Source organism: Vidua macroura, chromosome 2, assembly GCF_024509145.1.
Source record: "Vidua macroura isolate BioBank_ID:100142 chromosome 2, ASM2450914v1, whole genome shotgun sequence".
Lineage (NCBI taxonomy): Eukaryota > Metazoa > Chordata > Aves > Passeriformes > Viduidae > Vidua > Vidua macroura.
Window position 1 is genome coordinate 26566119 of NC_071572.1, and position 23479 is coordinate 26589597.

A 23479-nucleotide genomic window follows, 5' to 3' on the forward strand; every position below is an offset into this window, starting at 1 on the left:
CTGAAACCAAAGGATCATGCCCATTCCCAGTAAGTGAACTCCAGTAAAAGATTATTTCAAAAGTCCCTATTTCTTGACTTTTGGAAGTGATCTATTTGTACCAAAACAAGATTTCCTACTATTCTTCTCACCTGAATGTTGTTTTGTACTGGGGACAGACCAGTTTCCTCTGACAGCAGTTCTCACATCCTGGGAATTGCCTGCAGTGATGTGCCTTGGTTCACCTTCAAGTTATGTCTTGCACAGACACAAAATGTTGCAGCACTGTGTAGTGTCTGGTGACCACTGACCATGCCACCATGGTAGAATGAACCAGGGAGAAGAAAGGATGGAACAATGTCTAAGCAGATAAAGCCATAATGAACAAAATACATCAATACTTGCTTTATCGTCATGATTTTCCAAGACATTTTCCCATCATATTATTTTATCTCTCCAGGAAAATTGAAACCAGAGTCTTTATCCAGTCCTCATCCATGCTGCTGGTCTCCAGTTTAGCCTCTCACTACTCTCACTGCCCCTCCAGGAAAACTATTCTCCTTGAGGAACTCCAGCAGTACCCTATCTTATCTGGATAATACCCTCCCTGCTTTTGAGTTTATTTTGGTGAACAAACAAGTTCTGTCTTATAAAGCAAAAATAAACACTTGCCATCTCCTTAACATTTGAGAGGATTAACAGTTAACTGGAGCTACTTTTCCTTTCATGTGGCAATTCATTCTGCCACAAAGGTCTGTGGCACTAAATTAAATCCTGCCCCATTCAAACAAATGGCACTTCACCTGGACCAGCAATGTGTATTCCCTTAAAATAAAGACTTTTACAGTATTTGAGGCACTGACTCTGAAACATTTATAGATAAAATATATTCATACACTCAAAACTACTCCCATTTTGATCGACCTTAAGGTCATCAGAGGAGTAGGCTGTGCAGGCAACTATTTTGGTTTTTTCCCCTTTAGAATACTCCCCAAAGCCTCTATGACAAAAGCACAATAGAAACCTTGAAACTGAGATTATAGCTGCAATCCCATGCAAGCACTACTTTTTCTTCCCCATTTCCAGTTCAGCTGAAAATCATCTTAGTCCAACAAATTTAAACATGTTCTTAAACCCACACTACCCTGAACAGATTCCTTCCCAAGCTGACCTACAACTATTTTTGCAGCTTCCTGCAGCATGCACATTAGCTTTTGGTCTTAAATTAAAGCTCTGTACGCACAAAATTTCTGTCACACACACACAAAACTCTTGTTAACACAAGACTCGCAATAGTGATTTCCTTCTGAGAGAGTAAAGGAAAAGAAATTGACTGTTAGTGTCTTAGTTCAAGCAAAAATTTCTTTCCCAGGTATTTTACTGAAGATATTTTATAGCGAAACAGGGACAAATATTCATACAAAGCCAACAAATAACATATAGAAAGCAAGTGAAAGCTAATGAGCACAGCCCCTACTTCCCCATTCTACCAAATCCTATTACAGATATTACAATAAAACTACATCCAATGCGAAAAACCCTACTTCGTTAAATACAAGGAAGAAATACTGTCAACACACATGCATCCCTAAAACCAGTCTTACTTCAAATAAACTGCAAACTTCTTATGTCATTAAACATCTATATTTCTTAGAAGTTTAAAACCAGACATTTTTCCTGCTATTAATATGGGAACTGTCCTCCATACTACAGCTCAAACTATCCCATTTGCTTTCCAATACCCACTCTAGAAAGACCTTTAAAAGCACACATTTACAGAGTACCATCTGTACTCTGTACTGAAGAGAGCAGACTAAAAAGTGGGTGCCAGCCATCCTCTTCTCACAGAACAAGGAGTTAATCCATTAGTAAAGTCAGTTTATGAGCCAATTACAGTAGAGTTGCAAGCTTCCTAAAAGCCTCTTCAGAAAATTCTTCAGTTATGTCAATATTAAAAAATGGTTAAATTATTCTCTATGACAGTGCCCTGAGGCTTTAAGCAGAGACACAAGCTCAATAAAATTTTGCTCTACACTGATTTAGAGACTATTCCTGGCACTGACATCATCATTTCCTTCTGCCTTGGTCTCGGACTGGCAACCCCAGCTATTAACAGGGAACAAGAACTTAACAACAGGAGAGAAAAGAGAAAGGCTAAGCAAGCAGAAGTTATTTCTAGTACATGCTGATATTCAGAGAAGACAAAAGATGTAAATACAAGTTAAAGCAAAGCAAGCATACAAAAATTGTAATGGGATGGCAAAACAAAAGAGGAGGTACAATCAGGAAAGGATAAATGTGCTTAATGATGGTACTATATTGATTCTTGCAGGGGCCAAGTGCAGAAATTAGAATTTCATGTAGTATGGCAGGAAACCAAGGAATGGGTCAACATATCAAGGCAGTTGCAGAAGCACTCATGTTAATGCAGCATGGTAAGAAATGGAAAAGGAGTGAAGAACAAAACAGCAATAATTACAATACACAGCAAATGATTAGAGTCCAGCCAGCAGCTTTAGCTGAGCTGACTGTGGCAATCCTAAATGGAAGCAATGAGATCCTGTCTGTACAGGCTGATAAGACAAGAAAGAAAACCAAAAGGCACCACGGGAGTGAGAGCAGAAAGGCTGTTATGGCTAAACAGTGAAGCCAGACCGTGACACGAAAATCTCCCATGTCATTTTTATTTGCTTGGAAAGGTATATTCGTCTCAGTGTTCTGTATGGGAAAGAAAACTGCAGTGATTTCTGACTTGAGACCTGTCCAAGTTTAACCTGCTCCCACGAAGGAGCTGCAGGACACAGCACAATCTCTCAGGCAGCACTTGCATGTCACTGTGTACATACATGAGCATGTAAGCAAACAAAAGAAGCTGCAGGAACATGTCCTAACTTCTCCCCTCCACCAGCCAGTGGAGGCCAGAAGCATCTACACCCATTAGATGTTTGATACCCATATGACAAGAAGGAAGACAAAATGAAGACGCTATAGGGAATAATTGACACTCATCCCTAAGAGGGTGTGATACACAGAAGAGCAAAAGTTAACAAGAAATCACCCTGTTTTTGAACCTACTGGCAGAAATCTGATTGTGAAGTAAAAGATAAGGAAAAGGCTAAAAGCAGAAGCTTTAAAGAATTTATGACAGAGAGAAGGAAATAAGGCACGCTGGTGGGGAGTGGGTAGGCGTGGGTGTGTGAGAGTGGGGGTATTCAACTCCAAGAAGCAAAAGAGATAAACAGAAGCAGCTCATCCTAGGGCTTTCCTACCTAGCTGGTGAGCAAGAGTTTCCTTCCAAGTGCTGAGTATGGTCATGGCAAACAGATATCCCAGGTTGGCCACAGCCAGTAGTATTTTAAATAAAAATTTAGACATGCTGGTGAGTGACCTGAACTGACAAATACCTGGAACAACTGGGAGAACATGAAGCACAGTAGACTGGAAAGAGCATCTAAATCACATGCCATGACACATTTGAACCACAGGGCCCAACAACCCAGAACTCTTGGGCCAAGAGAATGCATCAGCTGAGAAGCATCTTTTGGGTGATGGGGATGCACACAGGAAGGGAACACAAGGGAATGAGATGGTTTAATGAAAGCTGTAGCACCAACAGAATGTAAACCCAGCCAGCTCCTTCTCATCCCTACCCAATCCAAGTATAATGATTTCTCTACTAAATAAATTCTTGAATACTCTTCCACATAGATTTTCACATCATATATTTAATTAGATGTAGTAACAAAGTTTAATCAGGTGTAGTAAGAAATACACCTTTCTAAATGAAAGTAATACAAAAATAGGTTGTAATTTATAAAGCAAAGAAGTAATTACCTGTGGAACTAGAAAACAATCAAAGGTGCCTCCAAACACTTCACATAGGCTACAGTCTTCTGTAGTGAGAATGCCGTGGCACACCTGAGGTAGGTAGAATCTTTAATGCTTTAAAAAAACTCAACTTGAAACAACTCAGAAAAACTATTGAATCATGAATTTACATGAATCATCAGACAATCTGGGATCTTGATTAACAATAGTTATTATTAAAGGCCAGTGATCTTTGCTATACTTCGCAACACTTTCATTATGGAATTCAAATTAAGTTGATTCATTAGCCCTGCTGAGACCTGATGGCAATTACGTTGCCAACTAAGTTCCAAAGTAATGCTGATACACTGAATTTGTTTTGATAAGAGAACTGGGCTAAAGTTACACAAATTGTGCCACAGTGAACATAAAAACGCTCTCCAACTAGAATTAAGAGAATAATATTAATAATTTGATTCTGTCAGGATTTACATATCTAAAACTATGTCAGTGTATCTCACTGCAATTATGGACAATGCAGTAATCAAACACAGGAGGCAAAAAATAAAAAGCACACAGTATTTAACATGGAAATCAAGGCATTATATCCTCAAAAACTGCCCTTTATTTAAAAAAAAGAAACCCAGCTCAAACCAGAAACATTCCATTTAAACCAGATACACCAAGTCTGTGAAAGGTGGGAAGCAGAACAAGAGTCTTCTTTAGTAAATCAAATTGCAACGTACAAATGAAGGCTTGTTAACTTTCATTTACCTAATTTTTTTACACTGATGCAGATAGAGCTATTCACAGAATAGTTTGGGTTGGAGGGATCTAAAAGATCATAAAGTTCCAACTCCCCTGAAATGGGCAAGGATGCCATTCACCAAAACAAGCTGCTCAAAGCCCCATCGAAGAAGTACAATCATCATAAGGATCAAAATGTACATTTTGTAACACATTTCCCTATGAAATTAACTGAAAAACCCTCACCAATGTCCCTGACTTGGCAAAAGAAGAGATCAAACAGGATTCATAAACAATTTATTTCAAAAACAGCTTTCACAGGATGGTGACTTGCCTAATTTGAATAATTCCTCTGGTCCTACAAGGAGATGTGCAATAGTGTTCTGTGCCTGAAGGATCAAACTGTGAATGTAATACAGAAATTCCATGAAGGACGTTTTGTGGCCATTCTGTAGCAACACCAAAGCAAGTAGGTCCTGCAGACAAAATCTTCCATTAGCAGTGAAACCTCCTCAATAAAGCATCATCCTTTGCAATGCTACAACTGTAAAGCACCAGGCTCTTAAGACTCTCCACAATTTTTAAGACATTAGGAAAACACCTACAGAGCAAAACCCAGATGGTGCCTGCAAAGGAAGCTACAGACTTCTAATGGAAGACAAAAGCCCTTTGACCTAGGGAAAAGCACCAGTTGTGATTATCTGCACAAGAAAAGCACATCCAAATGGCAAACCTGGTAGCTCCTACCAGGAACAAAGCATTACACAAATTGTAAACAATTTCCCCTGGCACACTGTCCCATTTGACTTTCTACTCTGAAGGGTCATTCATGCCATAGGTTTAGCTAAAACCTATGATATCCCATCCAAAGAAGAATATGCTTCACCAAATGGTGGTTATACCATTGCTTGTACAGCACGAAGCCTCTAGAGATGAAAAGCAACGTAAAGTGCTCTTTATTGAAGTTTTTAGTGGCTTGTCACTTCATCTTATGGAAAAACAAGATGAAAATTAGGGCAAAGTCAGATAGGCATGTTGATATAACCAGCTGTAATTAGTAGCCCACATCAGCTTTTTTATTTGCTATTGCAGAAAGAGTTGATACTAGTGTTATGTTTATCATCATAGTTTGGGATGAAAGGGGATCCTCAGGATCACATAGTCTGGCCTCTTTTGAGACAGTGATGAAAGCTCACCCCTACTAAATTTGTGCAACAAGTTCATGATGCTTACTTCATCTTGAGAGCACATTTCTGAAGAGCGATCGAGGCTTAACTCAAAGGAATCACAACTATAAAAATACCCTTAAAATGTTCCACATTAAATTGTTTGCTGATTAATGATCATAACAGAAACAAACTCACTCCCCATCCCCACATCACCAATGTGGTTTTACTACTTGTTTCCCACTAGTCTTGAGCTTCCAAACATTAGTTATCACTTACAGCAGCAATAGGAATAAGTAACCATACATTCAGAAGGACATTCTTCTTAAATAATGTGCATACTGAGATTTCACAGAATTAGCTAGGTTGAAAAAGACTCTGAGATCATCAAGTCCAACTTATCACCTAACACCACCTTGTCAATTACACCATGGTACTCAGTGCCACATGCAGTCTTTTGTTAAACACCTCCAGGGATGGTGACTCAACCACTTCCCTGGGAAACCTTTTCCAATGCCCAATCACTCTTTCTGTGAAGAATTTCTTCCTAATGTCCAGCTTAATCTTCCGCTGGCACAGCTTAAGACTATGTCCTCTTGTCCTGTCACTGGTTGTCTGGGAGGAAAAGCTGACCCCCACCTGGCTACAGACTCCTTTCAGTTGGTTGTAGAGAGTGAGAAGGTCCCATCTGAGCCTCCTCCTCTCCAGCTCCCTCAGCCGCTCCTCACAGGACACGCTCTCCAGACCTTCATCAGCTTCAATGCCCTCCTCTGGACACACTCCAGCACCCCAAGATCCTTCCTAAGCTGAGGAGCCCAGAACTGGACACAGCACTCAAGGTGTGGCCTATATTGTTGGATTCAGCCCATGGATCCAGCCTGTCCAGGTTCCTCTGTAGAGCCCTCCTACCCTCCAGCAGACCAACACTTCTCTCCATCTTGGTGTCATTGAAGTTTTTCTTGCATAAATCCAGCAGTCACTCACTGTAAGACATATCTACCAGCTCTTCTATTTTTCCTGTAGCTCTTCCATGAACACTTCTGAGTTTAACAGCATGCTTTTTAGCCCAGTCTCCTAAAGAGAGAAGCTTAAGAGAAAATGCTTTCTGTCTTGATTGATTTGTCAATCTCCTGCTGACAATTTTTTTTTAATCAGTTGGCGTTTACCACAAAATTTGAATAAGTGGTAGAGATTTCAAAAGATACTCCAGTTCTACTAATTTTATATGCAGAGAAGAAAGCACCCCTGGATGTCTCTAGGGAAGAAAGGGCTGCACATAGCAGTTCTCAGCAGCTTCTGACTGAAAAGCACATAAATACAGAGTCTGATGTCACACTGTGCCATCTTTTACGAACATGATGTTTGGGCTGGTGGGGCATAAAGCTGGACAATTCAGCAGAGACTGTCAAACAACTAAAAGGGTAAAACCATACACAGCAAGTACAACTGCAGCTGTATACAGTCTAGCTGAATTGTTGCCTCCGTTTGAAGCTTCTATGAAATTATTACAAAACCATCAGCTTGGAAGCAAGTCAACAGTAAAATAAGTTAAAATTAATTGCAGACATTACTGCCTCCAAAAGCACAGCCTCCTTGACAATTTCTGTGCTCACTGCAATTTCTTTCAGAGTATTTCCCTTTTCTCTTAGTATTTATGAGAACAAAACTATTAGATAAACTAGCAATCTAGCTTGTAGGGCAGAAAGGAATGGGACAGCGAAAATGACAGGTCTCAAAGTGCTATTAAATTAACAATGTATATTGAAAGATTTTTAATCTGACTCACAAGTGCTTTTTATGTTACAAATATATAATTGGCAAAATAGATGAATTTTCCCACAATCAAGTCTTACTGAAATTTCAAAAAAAAATGGCATCCAAATCAAAGATTTACACCAAGACAGACAAGTAGGGGGACGTACAGTTGATACCAGATGATTTTAGCACTGTGGATTCTGGAAAGTACTCAGTCATAGCACATAACTAGTTGCATTCTCAGTACAATAATGTACAGAAGCATGAACATTATTCCAGATGGAGTAGGGCAAGAGATACTTTCTCATTATTGTCACATCCACTGTATGACTTTGTGCAATAACTTCCTCTCAACAAGTCTCTCTGTGAACAATGAAGTTGATGACAACTGTTTCCTAGGTATTGTGTACCATGTCTCTACTTTCCTTATATCTGATAAAAAAAACAAAGAAGCCCAACAAAAAAAGAAATCATCTAACCTAAACACTTGGGGCCCTGCAACTTCCTCTTTACCCTCCAGCTTCCCCTATTTCTATCCTACCTTGATGTCTGTCCCTAGCTCCATTCTGCTACCTAAATATCATGTTGGCAAGTGCTGCTCTTGGAGCAACAGATTAAAAAAAATTGCAGAGACAACTGTAATTTGTGCCTCATCACATTGTTCCTTTAGAAACTTCTCCACTGTTTTTTGATGGTGCCTGCCACAGAAGCTGTAGAAATCCCAAGAGTCATTCAGAATGAAACAAGGTGCAAGCTCGCCCTTGTATTATGCTAAATACCTTGTACTCCAAAGAATCTTTTGCTACAGGTCGCATTGCAAGACAGCTAGCTGGTTTTTCCTAGGGCCCTACCTCAAATGTAATTGAACTCTTTTAGCTGATCATCATTAAAGGGCATCAGTGAAGTAAAAACTGCAGACATTTGATATACTGACAGCCTACTGAAGGTGCTCACAATTCACAGTTCTCAAAATCCAAGCACCTTTTACAAATATGGGTACAACAGGAATGCTCTCTAATGCCCCTGAAGTACCCTAACACTGTGACCTTAAGCACATTTAGAAATAAAACCATTTACCATAAGGATTTATGCTTGAATAATTTGTCGCCATTTATAATAATCCCAGTCTGTGCATACTCTGTGTAAAACAGGAAGTACTGTCATGTTATTTACACAGCAGCATTTACTGCTATAACAGAATGGCTTAAGACTTACATTTGAGTCTTTAATTCCAAACTGAGTTGTATACCTATTCCAGAGAGTCATGTGATGATTAACCAATCTCAAAATGGTGAGCACTTTAAAACATGTTCTGCTGGAGAAGAGTCTAACTGAAGTTGCTGTTGATTGGAATTACAGATAAAATGACACTTGTATGTGATTTGCATAGAGAATTTCATGAATAGAGGAGAAGCACTGAAGAAACACTGAATACAAAAACAAAGAAGTGTGAAACAAACTTCATTTAGTGGGAAACACAGCAGCAGCAGCAGACAGTATTTCTGTATAGCAGAGATTTAATGGAGAACAATTGAAACTTGATTTAGGCTACAAAATAGTCAACAGAGGCTATGGTGGGGATGGAGAAGCACAGCAGAGACAGTGTAAACTCAGTGTTATGAGAGCTGGGAGGAAAAAAAAAATTGATGCACTATGTTAAAGCCTTATAAAGATACATATCTCCTCCTTCTTCCCCTCCGTACTCCCAAAACCCACAGCATTGCAGCACTTCATGATAAAAGTACCAGATACTACGTGATTTAACCTCTGAGCATTTTCCCCCCATCAGTTTGTTATGAAACCCACACAAGATTAAAAGCATGATCAAGACGCAATTCTGCAGGAAAAGCTGCAGCGTGATGCAGGGCTTGCTCTCCAGAGAAAGGAGACTGTAACACATTTACTGGATGCATGAGTTTATTCAAAATGAAGCCATGAAACTACTTGATGCTTTCCTTAGCATTCCTTCCCAGGAGCAAACAGAAGCTGAAATTTTTCAAAATACTGGGAGTTCACCTGATTGATGCATACATTAAACTGGCCTTCTTGTAGTTAGCAATACCTTCCCCCCCCCCCCCGCAATTGATGCAGGTTATATTTTAGGCAGGAAAATAAGCTTCATTTGACCCTGAAGCGAGTTCAAAGCTGGCTGTGTGTCTCTGCAGTGGAATGGAAACTTCTCTAAAGCAACACAAATGTATGCTCTGTAAACTGGAAGCAGCAAACCCAAGAGGGCTGGGTGGCTCATGGACCCATTCTGGATGTAGGCACAGCACCAAGAGCTGCAACATGACAGGAAAAGAGCCACTGCCAGCTCTGGCCTCTTCTGACCTCCAACAGGAGCTGCAGCCCTGCAGCACATCAACATAACCATCAAGAGCTTGAGACAGAGCACTACTGCCTCACAAAGCAACAAAACATTGCCTCCATGAAGAAACAACCCCAAGTTCCTGCTGACACTTTGGTGGAACACCAGCTCCAATGCGGAAAAGAAAAATACTTCTTGCAATCACAGGAGGAAAAAGCAGATCTGCACCAGACAAGATCATGTTTTTCCTCTTATGCTTTAGATTAGGATCCAGACTGTTGATCCAAAAGCAGGAATGGCCATTATCTCAGCCCTTCCAACCAGACTTGATATATGTAACTTTGCCCTTCATGAGCTGTGACCAACAAAACAAAAAGGCTGAGCCTCTGAAATTTTCAAAATGAAGCATCATTTACCTTAACCTTAGAAACATCATATTGCATAAGAGACTTTTAAACAGTTACATAAAGTCAATCTGCTTTAGGGCAGTGATTGTCAACCAGTGAGCAGCAATGCTCATGGACAAGGAAGTTCAGATCTATAATGTGAGCCATCAGAGAGGAAGGGCAGATGCTGCTCTGTGCTCTATTCCCATGGCAGGGAGGGCAAGGGAACCACCACCAAGTCCCAGGACTCCCACGCCTAGACAGAGACCTTAACCATACCTGACAAACAAAACCTTCATCCTTACCTCCCTCTTCCTCTTCAGAAGGCTTTTAAAGCCCACGGATCAGTCACTGTTCTTTTAACAATCCCTGAAGCGTTTCTCTTAGGGATGTCATACCTACTTATTGTCTCTCTCCTGCTTGCTCTTGTAAACTGCCCATTCAATTTTGTTCCACATGGTTGGAATATATCTTGTAGAGCCCTCAAGAGAGTTGCACAGCATTTAATTCTTAAATTAATGCAGAGTAGCCACATCTTCCATACCAGAGGTACAAAAGCTTCACTTTCCAAATAAAATTTCAGCATTGATAATGTATTTATAGACTTATGAGTTGTTTACTGGAGAACTCTGTTACTACATATGAAAGACAGCAGTGGCCTCTGAAGCACATATGTTATTTAGCTATATAGATTCACTGGGTGGGAGAATAAAAGAAGCAAGAGGGGAGGAGGGGTGAGCTCTCCAAAGCAGATGTTTCCAAGCTTTTTTAAAACTAAGAGACAAGACATAAGACAACACTTGAAGGAGCAGCTGGGGACACCGAATAAATACAGACATTTAAATGTGACTAATTACATACACATGCTGGAATTCTCAAAGGATGATCAGGGAGCCAGGCTCCCAGCTCACTGACTTTCAACAGGAGTTCAGTGGCCTGCTCCTTCAGGCATGCTGCAAGATGTCATCTTGCTAAATACAGAACACTGCCTCTAATGTTGCCCCTTGTAGCTTAACCACAGCAAAGCCTACAGATTGCTACAAAGCTATCTACAGGAGCCCTCCTCTTTATTAAATAAATACAAATGCATGTATCTGCTGTTCCTTGCGTGGGTGGCTCTGACACATGAGACAGAGTTGTCTGGACAGCCCAGAGGCCTTAAAGCCTCTGAGGAACCACCTTTCTGTGCTAAACACAAATATGCTGCCCAAAACCTGCTCCAGCAATGGTGGGGAAAGGTTTACAACAAGTCTAGGGATCCTTTCCGAGTACTTTGGTCGTAAAGCAAGAAAAGTTTCTGTATATGGGAAGTAGTGGCTCATAAAAAAAAAAAATTTAGGGAGAAGTACATACCATTGATTTTCAGATGTATTAATGTAATATAGCTAGACACACATTGTTCATGACTTAGTTCAAACACTTCCACCCAGCATGGCTGCAGAAAGAGAATCTTTCCCTGGTCGTTTTCCTTCTTCTACATTACAGAAGAAAAGTGCAGTTTCTAGGATGCACAGGATTAAGGCCTGTTTCAGCTTAAAAAGCATGAGAGAACAGAAAAATAAAATACAACATTGGTCCAGCAGCTGCCAGAAGCTGTGTGTCATCACAAAGGGGTGTGTATGGGCACAAGCCGCCGGAAGCATGGGAAAGTCTTGACCACTTTTTTCCATGGCCGGTCTTAAAAATGTTCATAAAATTACAGATAGATTTCTGGCAGGTGACAAACGGGACACAGCCTTCACAGCCAGTGGAAGATGAGGCCAGATGCGGATAGTCACAACAAGCAGTGGCTGACTGTGCAGAGGGCCAAGAAGGCTGTGGCTGTAAAAAGTGCGGAGGAACACAGTGCAAGATCTTTTGTGACTGAGAGACAAAAAGGGGAGAAGCCAGACCTACTGAGTAAGACTCTTTTTCCCAGCACTCAAGGTGACTCACTACACTGCACAACAGTATTTAGTACAAATGCAGCTACAGGAAGGAACCAAACCACAAAGTCCCTGCATGATGGTTTTTATCTGACACACTTGGGCAAGGGTCTGTGGTCAGCAGGCTGTGCATCTGCTCTCCCTGTATGGTGTGAACATACACATCAAGAGCCTGCATCCCAAGTCCTGTAACTGGGATACAGGAGCCTTATGGGGGCCAGTCACAAGGACCAGCAGGTTTTGCACCAGGTCCCACAGGGGGTACCCACAAGTAGCAAACCTTTCCCAGGTTTGGAGCATCCCAAGTGAGAGCTGTGGTTCTTACAGAGTATGACAGAAGAAGTTGCTGGCATACACAAGCGGTGTGAGTGTGGTGCCTACATCTGTACTGTCAATGTAACTTTTAAATCCACTAATGCTTCTCCTTTTAATCTCTTTTGCAGGGATTCAGTCCAGGAGACTATGCTGTAGCAGCTGGCTGAGACTAGGGCCTCTGATGAAGCACTACAGCTTAGTGGTTTAAGACTAAATGAAAGTACTGAATGCTTCCTAAGGAGAAGCTATTAGGTAACAGTTTTTGAACTGAATCTTTTGCTTCCTCGGCAGGGGTAAGGAAGCACACTTGCCTTTTGCATTTTTTAATAATCTACTACTTAATGTTCAAGAGCTCAGCATTTAAATATTTTAATTTGCCCTTCCATTCAAATGAATTTTTCCATTCATTCATCCAGCTGACTGTTCACAGCATGCTCCACGGGACTGCAGGCTGGCTCAGCCCCAGCTGCTTTCCAGGCTTTCTGGAATGCAGAGGTGGCAGCAATATGAACAGGCTCCGAGGGCACACTAATAAAGACCTGTGGGTAAGCTCATATCTTCTGGAGAGGTAAAAAAGGTTCCTAATTGGGCCAAGTCTTCATTTAGCCTACATACACGGTCTTTGAAAACAAGCACTACTCAGGGGTTTAAAAATAGCTGCTCACTGGATGCAGCTTTTGTTCTCCCTGCAAACCTGAACTGTTCAACCAGTTATATGTATGAGGGAATTTGCCGGGTAGTGTTCATCTCTGCAGTTAAAAGTTTCATTAAAAAAAAACTATTTTTTTTTAAAACAAAATCAATGACATTCACAAGACAAGCATTAGATTCACCAGAAGAAGTCCGTTTTTAAGATGAAGTGATTCTAGATTCTTGCTCATACTTTTACAGCCTTGTCTTATTTGCTCACTGTAACATCCACAAGATATTTACATGAAAATCAGTTCTTTTCACAACACTCAATTGGAACCTGCACTTCCCTAGAACACCTAGTGTCTGCTTTGCACTCATGACCTACCTCTAACAAAGGTTCTGCCTCTCCTGCCTTTGCTCTCCTCACTGGCAAATTCCAGCTACAAAGATATTTAGCTGAGCATTGCTTAATTATCACACTCTTTTCTTACAGGCTGAAGCACTAGAATCAAGATGTCTATGAACAAACCTGCAAGAGATTTCAGATCATGTGGAAAATTGTGAAGAGCTGCAGTTTGTTGTAGACCTTCCTGAAGCAAGCAGTGTGACATGAAGAAAATGCTGGACTACATTCTGAAGTGCTTTTTTTTCCCCCAGATGTAAATATTCCCCTTCATCATTCTCTTCTTTCTCACAGCGAAGATAGATGGCCGTGAAATCCCGCATCAACAGAACTCCATACTCTAGAAACATTCTTCTTTCCCAATTTTCTTATTTGAACTGCTAAGCTCTACTGTCACTTACCACTCAAGTAACAAATAAATGTGGAAGCTAGACAAAGCCAGAGTGTCCAGGAGAGATACCAAAGAGAAGGTGGCAATGGGAATAGACAGTTTCAGCAGACAAAAGCTTACTTGAGCTCTGATTCTCAAATTTTGTTTCTAAGACACCTGGGCTCATTATGATTCAGTGGCTAAAACCTCATGATTTTTCTACACATTGCAGCTAATACACTAAACAATACCTAGCAAATCATGGTTGCAGAATGCTTCACAAACTAATCTAAGTTTTTTTATCTGCATTGTACGAAGTTAATGAAATAGTCTTCAAATCAAGAATATATAAGCAAAAATTTAAATAAGTATTTAAAAGCTGCCTGGCCAAATGAATAGAAAGCTAGAAAATCACACTGTTAAAGTAGTCATTGCCTTACTGCTAATCATGAAGCAAGAAGCTGCATGTATTACATATTAAGAAGGACCTTTTGAGACACCCATTTCTAGCTTTTCAGGAAGTTCACTGAAAAATCCATTGGTACTATAATTTTACAGGGTCTCACTTAACCGAAGACAAAACTTTTAAAGGACAGCTGGCTGTGGTATGACATACTCTGTCAAAATAAAACAAACAGAGGCAAACACTTCTGAAGGTCCTTCAGTACACCTCCTAACTATTCAAAACAGATGAGAGCAGAAGAGCATTTCAGTTAATCTATGTTTGCAGAGTCACAGACATCACAGGATTTCAACCCACAATGAAGGTTCAAAGGATAAGGACAGAAGGCTCTGTGGCTGTATCACATCTAAGGAGTGCAGTACACACTTTCAGAAAGACCAAAGCAAAAAAAAAAAAAACACCCCTCAATGTGGTAATCAGGAAAACTGTGCTCCTTTTCCCTATCTAAATACACTATCCTCCAGGCTAGCTTCAAGGAAAGGCCAAGCTCAGTGATAAACCTACTGTCCTGCATGTCCCACACACATTCATCCTCTCTGACAAAGAAATTACCTTTTCCCACCTTCTATTTCCCCCTGTCCCACAAAGCCTTAGGACCAATAGCAGTGCAAGCAACACTTAAACAAAACACGCCAGCCTAGGACTTGGTAGATACAGGTTTGAGCTCTGGTTTCTCAGAATGTGTGTGACCATCATCACCTGGTCATATTCAAATTGTGCAAAGGAGAATGACATAATGAGAGTCCTCAGGTAGCAGCTAGAGGAAGGCTGGCCCCTCCAGGTGGTGCACAGCTATACTGACATGGCAATTTTTGTTCTCAAAGAAGTTCAGCTGTGTTCCAGCAGCATTGTGCCGTGGTTAACAAGTTCACTGGAGCTCAGAGCCTCCATAGCAACTTGCAGCAGACTATCCCCTGGTTTTTGCTCTGCCTCATGAGAGCAGACTGCAGAGAGGAAGAGGTCGAATGTACCTGCTGCAGAGCTCTGGTAGGACCTGCATGGCCAGAGGGTACGTGCACAGGCAGGCAGGACCACTTACCCCAGCACATCCTCATATCAAGAGTGGGCCTACAGTGATGGAGGTCACCACATGGGTCACCTGTATTTGTAAACAGGTCCTAGATGTAAAGACTACCAGGACAAAGCCTTAGCAAAGACAGCAACAAAATGGTATTAAATACTGGTCTGAAATTTGGGCTGGTCAGAACTTTCCCAGCAGAGCATTTATCATATTGACATGACTGCCAAACAGCTAGAAGTGTATGATGCCAGCAGTCTGATTTTGACAGCTCTTCTGCCAGAGAACACAAAGCATTCCTCACAGAAACCAACCAGCTCTGCCACTGCTTCTGAGGTAACGTGAAAGGCTTTGGTGTGGTCAGAGAGCAGTGGTCTTTCAGACTCCTCCTCAGAGGACAGAGAAATCTTTACTGCCATTTGAGTCCTGTGGCATCTCTGTTCCAACTTAAATGAGACTGGATGGCTGATTCTGAGGCCACCTTAGTAAGTGATAGCAAACTTTTGTTTTAAGTCAGCTCTGTACCATAAGTTGTGCTACAAATTTACTTAGCTGGTAAGGTCCTTAATGCAAATTAGAAGGACATTAATATTACCCTTTGATGTCTTTTTAGTATTTATGCCATGACTAAATTGGATAAGGGATTTATTAACATTTAAGGCTATTAGGAAGAAAATTACGCAGATTATGTAGGGAGAAGGAAAAGGAAAAATGAAAAAAAATCTTAAACCCTACAAATTCATAAGAATATTTCTGATTAAGAGCATTCAATGTCCAAATAAATGTGTTGATTCCTCCAACTATTTTTGAATGAAGCACTGCACACTGTTTGCAATCAGTCTGTTTCTCATAACTTCATAGCTGCATTTCAAGTCTTACCGTGTTGCGAGTTTGTGGCAGACAACACCAGTGTCTGTTATGACTTCACTCAGTCTCAGCTCCAGGTGGACCTTCCCCTGAAACACACCAAAAACACCACAGGAAAAGTTAGTTTTATGCACAGTCAGTCACACCATTCCAACTTCAACCAAAGCAAGCCATTTTGTGCAAGTAATTCCAGGAGAAGTCCAAAGATTAAATAAGAGCTGTATAGCTAAGATCTTTCTACTGCTAGAGAATCCAGACTAGTAGTCATTCAACTAAATTTGGGCACATCATTCCCACCATTATATTATCTCTATAAGCTGAACTAATAGAAGCATTTTGAGTGTCCATGGTCTGACACATAAATGTTGCGTTGAAGTTGTAATTAGCATTTTAAATATTAAGCAAGTATCTGCAACACTGTCATTAAAAATGATATCACAGAAGTGTTACAAATTAACACCTACATGTTTTAAACATTACAAAAATAAAATCTATTAAGCAATATAAATTGTAAGACAAGTATCAATAAAAGTGTATCAAACAACAATTAAAAAACCACATAAAAATGTTCAATCATGTTGCTAGCATTCACAGCATCTACTGTTACAGAGTCTTCAACTCCTTACCATCACATCAGTTATTATGACTTGGGCCAAAATATTATCCTTCAATACACTAAGAAAATAAAGGCAAACGTGAATACCAACTGCACTCTTCGTATTAATTCCATTATATTTCAAAATGTGAGTAGCCACTCCCACTGACAAAAACTCAGCATCACTTTCACACAGTGTGTACACAGTAAACACAAAACACATTTTACTATTGAGCAAATCTGACATGCCAGCAGTGCCCAGTCATCCTCTCCAAATTATCATAGCCAAAACAGAGCCTTTCATTTTCATTACTCTCCCCTCCACCTTTTGTACTAAAGGATGCTAAAACCCACCCTGCTAATTAGTCACAGCTCTAACGTGGGTATCATCTTTACCTCAAAACACACAAAATTCTTTTGCCACCCCTTTTATAACATCTTCCAGATTCAGTCTTTGCTCTTTTCACACAGGACCAAAACTCTTGCCAGCGACTTCCCTATCTGTTATGACTAGTTACTACAACCTCCTGCTCTATGGAGATGTCTGTCCTAGGCAACAGAGGGGAGTGAAGACGGAACTCTGGCCTCAAGCTGTACCTATGCTGCTGAGACTCCCTTTCCCTACAGCAGATTTGTCTGGACAAAAGCTGGTGAAGGTAGTCCAAAGCACAACAAGGAGCGCAGCAACAATTAAGGAATATGGACACACAGAAGTGCAGTCCAAGGTCATTCCTTGGTCCTCTCAAGTTAAGAGGCAGAAACACTGGACTCAGTGCCTGAATACTTGTCCTGAAGGCACCTATGAAGCATTCTGTTTCTCACTGCTACAGTCATTCCCTCCCCTTCCTAGTGTATATCCCTTATTCAGTACCATTCTTTCTGCACTACCTTGAATGCACACTTCATGCCTTCACTCCCCAAACCTTTATCATCTACTTGTAACTTCACTATTCTGAGTCAGTAACACTTTTTCCTGTCTGAGGGCTGGAACACAGACCCTTCAAGTACATGTGGCAGATGATACTGGTCTTCATCCAGAAAACAGGGAAGACACCCTCTGTAATTGAAGACAAGCTCTTCAATCTGTATAAAGCTGCAGAGGCACCACAGCTGCTCACTGGCATTTTGAACAGGGAAGAACCCAGATGAGTGTGTGAGTTTCAAACAAGGCTTCTGCCATGTGTCTTTTGCATCATTTTAAACAAAATAATTAAACCAAACCACCCCCAACACAAAAACCAAACGTTGCATTCAGCTGTCACTCCTGGTTCGTGTTTCAGTGACACAGGTATCCTCCTTCATCCTGTCAATGTGTGCCAAAGTCAGCATCTGTCATTGTCTTCCAAACTGAAGCCTGTCCTCATGCACAAGAGCAGGACTTCCCTGCACAAATGCATAAAGCCACTTCCAGACCCAGCTCTTAAGGACTCAGTACCACTGCAAAACCCACTGTAGCTGTACATGACAGGGGCTAGGCACATAATCAGCTAAGAACTCTGCTTAAGCAGAACAGCTTTCTTGCTTTTGTTTTACTGTATTTTCCTTACTCTTCAATGCTCTCTCTCCCACTGGCTACATATTCTATTACAGGTCTCTGGAGAATAAATTTGTATTACGAACATGCAAAACCCACTGCTGCCAGCTTTGTTGATATCCTGCTAACTACCAGAGAAATCAACATTAATGTAAGTTTTGAAGAAATTAAGATACAAGAACAGAAATTTGGCAACTCAGAAAATATCCCTCTGTAGAAAAATACCAAGGTATACCAATGTTTTTATAGAAATATTTCTGCTGGTCTTAAACAAATGTGAGACTGACCCTTCTCAGGAAAGAATGCTTCAATGCACTTAGATGAGCCTGAGAGCAAACTGGCCATTTGCTCAACCTCACACAGACTGAATAAAATGGAAGCTCCTCATTTCAGTAATTAAGTTGGAAAAAAGATTTTTTTAAAAAACAGCAGTATTTCACACATTTGCCTAGCTACATTAAGCATAAAATGATAGTGATGCCTCTCATGGGCTAAAAGCCATTTTTTCTTGTAGCTTTCATCTTTGTTTTGTGAAAGCTTTGAAAATGGTCAGCTGCTCCAAAAGTGACTCCAATCTTCCTACAGCAAAACAGATGTAATGGGATCACTGGGACCAGCAAACTACAACTATTCCCAAAACACCTTCCCAGTGTTTTATTTCCAGTTAAAAATGCAAAGACCTTGAAATAAGGCTACGGTAACACAATTTCAGGCTTAATTTACAGAAAATGTTACTCTTACATAAACAGAATTATTTTTCCCAAATCAATTATACCATTATGCAAAACATAAGGATTCATCTGAATAAATTCACTACTGAGAAATGGCATTAGTTGGGTTTACAAAATACCAGATAATTTATTTTGCAAAAGGAAGACAGAAAACTGCAATAAATAGTGTATCAAAATCAAAAGTTAATCTAATCAACGAGAAGGTCAACCTATAATGGAATACACGTACCACAGAAACAGAGAATTGCCAAGATCTTTGACAGTTTGTAAGAAAGAAATTTATACTTTTATTATTATCTTGTCATCATAACAAGAGTCTTTTATTGTAGTAGATCTGCAGAGATTACAAGCAGGAAAGATTAGACAATGCAACAGCAAAAAAAGAAAAAGTCCACTTTACCAAAAGCTGAAACAGTGGCTTCATCCTGCTCAGAGAGAATCCCTTCTTGGAGCCAGGGATTGAGGCTAGGCTCACTCCTGCATTATGAGGCTATAATACTTTCTTTTTTCTGAGAAAAAAATCTGGAGGTTGGGCAATTCTGAAGTAGCACGTATTGATTACTCAAAACATTTCCATTAACAAATATATTTCAGCATGTTCCTAGAAGCAGCTATGCTTATTAGCACAACCTTCTCCTTTGGAAGGGTAGGACCCCTTTTCAAGGAACAAGCTGAAGGAGTGCCAGTTCAACTGCTGGACACTTCCTTTTCCATCAGCTCCTGCTGACATGGAGAGTGGGTTCACAGGTCGCACCTCCTTCCTGACCACATCTAACACCACATAATGGGGCCAGCCAGCTTCCAGTTTTCAGTTATTGATTAGAGAAGCATCAGATGACTGAATTTCTTGTAGGGAAGCAGACACTACTCAAGAGGAAATCAGTAACAAAAAAACTTTTGAAAGGCCTTACTGAGGAAAACACAAATTATATTATGCTTGTTAAATATAACCTTTACTACACACTCCGTTATCTGAAAACAAAACTGAAACTGATTGCAAGTTGGCAAAGAAAAGAAAAAGCAGACTCAAAGTCCTGGTTTTATAGATACAGGGAAAGCCTGTGTCCAACTACCTCCTTTCTGCCTGGAATGAAGCCATGAGCCACTGAGGATTGAAGCACCAGAAAACAGTTACAAAGCAAATAAAAGTACACAAATCCTACCTAACTGTATCACGTTTCCAGCAGCTGCAAATTTGTGGTTTAATTTAACCGCAGTACTTTGAAGGAAAAGAAGATGCATGACCACAGATTATCCTAGTTACTCATGACAAAGTTCTGCCATTCTGGCATAAAGCAGTTTTACTATCCTGAACAAGGCCTCAGAGGCAGTGTTTGCAAGGTCACCAGGACACCACTGGGAGCTGTGTCAGAGTGCAGTTAAATGCACTCATTTTGCCCTGGAATCTGACACACCCCACATGAAGCAGTGACTGTAAATTCAGATGCAGCATCCAACCTAGCTTAAAACAGATACAATCCGGTTTTTCAGAGAAATATTTATGAAAAAAAGCACTGACAAATACCAGGAACTTCTGTGCCTATCTGAGGCTACAGAAAATGCATAGAAGACTGTTAGTCTGCCTAAGTTCAAGACAGGAGCCAAATACACCCAAATTTCCTAAATCATTTTAAAGCAAGAATCAACCAGGCCTCCATCCTTTTTGTTACTATCAAATTTTTAGAAATCTTTCACTTTTTAAAAACATCAAAGGAAAAGAACAAGTCTTCCCTGCTGATTTTAAACAAAACCTGAAAATATTCTTTTTGCTTGAATATTAAGTATCAGGTCAATAGTCTTAATATCCAGGGCTCACACAGTATAATTCACTTCTACAAAAGAACAAAAGTTGATATAAAAAAATTCCTAAATAGTCATTTGTTTCCTATTAAACTTGCTGGACAAGAGGTTTGTGGTCACCCACCTTTCTACTTCTCACTAGCCTACCCAATTTTCCTGGGAACTTTCCCCTCCAAGGTGGGAAGTGCACCTGGATGAAAGTTTTTCCAGACATTTATTCCATATGGGGACACCTTTCCCAACACAACTCAACTCTGCTCATTGCTCAGTAGAATAGGAAGAGGGACTGGGACCCACTTTTGAATTCTTACTCTTCATCCTGCTGGTGGAGTCTCACCCCAGCTCCTGGAGAAGGGGGAGGGATGAGATGCAACAGACATAAGCTGTAGGAGAGGACTAGGCTAAGCAGGTGACATGAACCACAGCTCAAGACTGACTCATGTCAGCACTGCCTTTTTTTTGAATCTCAAATTCAGGACTGTGATAACACTGGTGTGTTGGTTTATTTTCCCTTGCTCCAAATCGCCTGGAGAAATGAGCATTGGAAGAACTCAGCACCGCACAGAGATCACTCCAAACTAGGGAATAACCTATACCATTGCTTTCTCAGTCTTTCCAAATTTTATTTCAGAATATAGCAAATGTTACTGGACAGATTCTGTCTACTCTGAAACCTTTTTAGTCAACTTCCCAAGAAGTCACTTTCTGACATCAGTAAAACTTAAAAGCAAACAAGAAAACCAAGCCAAACCCTAAGGGCTCACTAAATGCTGCCCTTCAGGGAGTGGGAGAGGAAAGATCAAGGGTACAGCTACTGCTTTAGGTAAATTCAGCCCTGCAGTATTATCAGCAGCCTCACATAAGGTCAGGCCTAACAGCAGGTTTGAGAGCAGGAGGAAGAAGGAGTTTGTTTGCTGTCTACATTTGCTACTTGTAACAGCTGCTCCTTCCTTTAGAAGAGGGCAGCAGGCGGCTGGGAAAGGTCTAAGGATCATGCTAGAGATCACAGCCTGCCTGCTGGACCACAGAGCAGCTCACAAGAAACTGGAACAAAATCCAGCTGATTGCTGAGGAAAGTGCAGCAGCCCTGTTCAGCACTGCATGGGTTCATAAATGCTAAGCAAAGCAGAACTGATATCTGCTTGCTCTCCATATGTGCAAGCATGTCAGAATTGCTCAGGAACTGGCAAACAACTTCACATGACATAATGTTAACCTTCCTGTTTCTCTAAAGGAAGAATACTGCCATATGGTCAAAATCCTTAAAATTAGTATTTTCTTCTCAAATAGTTTGATGGGATATAATATGTAGATGTTGTAAGTGAAAGGGTTTCACTTCCCCAGACTAATTATGTTCTGTAGATACAGCCCCACATATGTTACTTTAAAACCATGTACACTCATTGTTCAGCAGTAGGTGCTCCTCACCACATCATGTTGCAGACTAGCTTTTGAAAAGTAATAGACCAAAACTTGATTAGCTGTCTTAGCCCTTTGTGCTGTTAAGTCTGAATACTGTGCTCTTACATGCACATAGGGAAGAAGTCTTGCCACAAAGCAGGATCTGGTCAACAGCTGCTCTTTCCCTTTACCACAAACATTATTTACCATTGCTGATGCATGGTTCAGTTGTTTCAAATAATTTTTTCAGCTGGCATTTAGCCTTGAGATTCTCCCCACCCTATCAAAACAGACATGTCATCTCTCTTCAAAACAACTAGAAGATATAAGGTTAAGTGCCACTGTTCAAAATATAGAGGGTAGCACCCATTTATTTCCTGTTTGTGGTAGAAAGCTGATGCCAAACCGGGAAGCAGCTTCTTTTTACAATTCGCATTTACCCATGCTTACAGTAGGTTGTACAAAATGCATCAGTGACTAATTTTTATACTAAAAGTGTTTAAGTGCCTACACAAAGATAGTAAATATCAGTGTTGGACAGTGGTCATGCAATGCTCATAAAACTAAGATAAACTTCTCCCATCACACAAGACTGAATGAAGAAGAGCTAATTAAAAAGCCTGTGGTAAAACCTTGGCTCTGATGAACTCATGGCAAAACTCCCACACCAGGAAGGCCAAGATTTTTTTCACAAAGAGTGACACTTGGGATACAGATTCTGCATTCAATGGGAAGGTGCTGACAAAAAGGAAACTTTTGAGTACCACACCATGGCTTAGCTAGATTCTTCTAGCTAATATACAGGCAGCATTTCAGAGCCAGTAGTTATGTCGAGCAAGACAAGCAGATTTTATGTCTACTCTCCAAACATACCCATAAATAATGTTTCCCACTACTCAAGTATAGTACACCACATGACACAGTCCATACTCAAGAACACGCATGCTTAATCAACAATAGTCAAAGGCCTGCACAGACAAAATGCTAATGTGGTGAAAGGAAGAGGAAAAGCTTTTGGTGTCTGAAGAAAGTACTTAACATCAGTTAATCTTTGGCACAAAGCTTTGAGTACAGAAGGTTAAAATATGAGACAATTTGCTTCCTCAGTGTTGGTTATCTGCCCTTTACATGCCTTTTATTTTTATTAAGTTGATAGCCAAATAGATATCTCAGACACATCAAAGTTCTTATGAGAAGGAAGGGGAAATGAGCAATTATCAAGATTTTGTCAGACTTTTTTTTTGCCCCAACAATGACTTTACATAAGATCTTGAGC

At 40.4% G+C, this 23479-nt stretch overlaps 1 protein-coding gene across 1 annotated transcript in view; it reads right to left on the minus strand.

Annotated features, from left to right (window-relative positions):
• RASA3 (RAS p21 protein activator 3) overlaps nucleotides 1–23479 on the minus strand; it is a 128813-nt gene that overhangs the window by 41345 nt on the left and 63989 nt on the right. The window contains exon 5 of the mRNA XM_053971269.1: nucleotides 16155–16231. Within this exon, the coding sequence (XP_053827244.1) occupies nucleotides 16155–16231 (77 nt within the window). The remainder of the gene's footprint in view (nucleotides 1–16154; nucleotides 16232–23479) is intronic.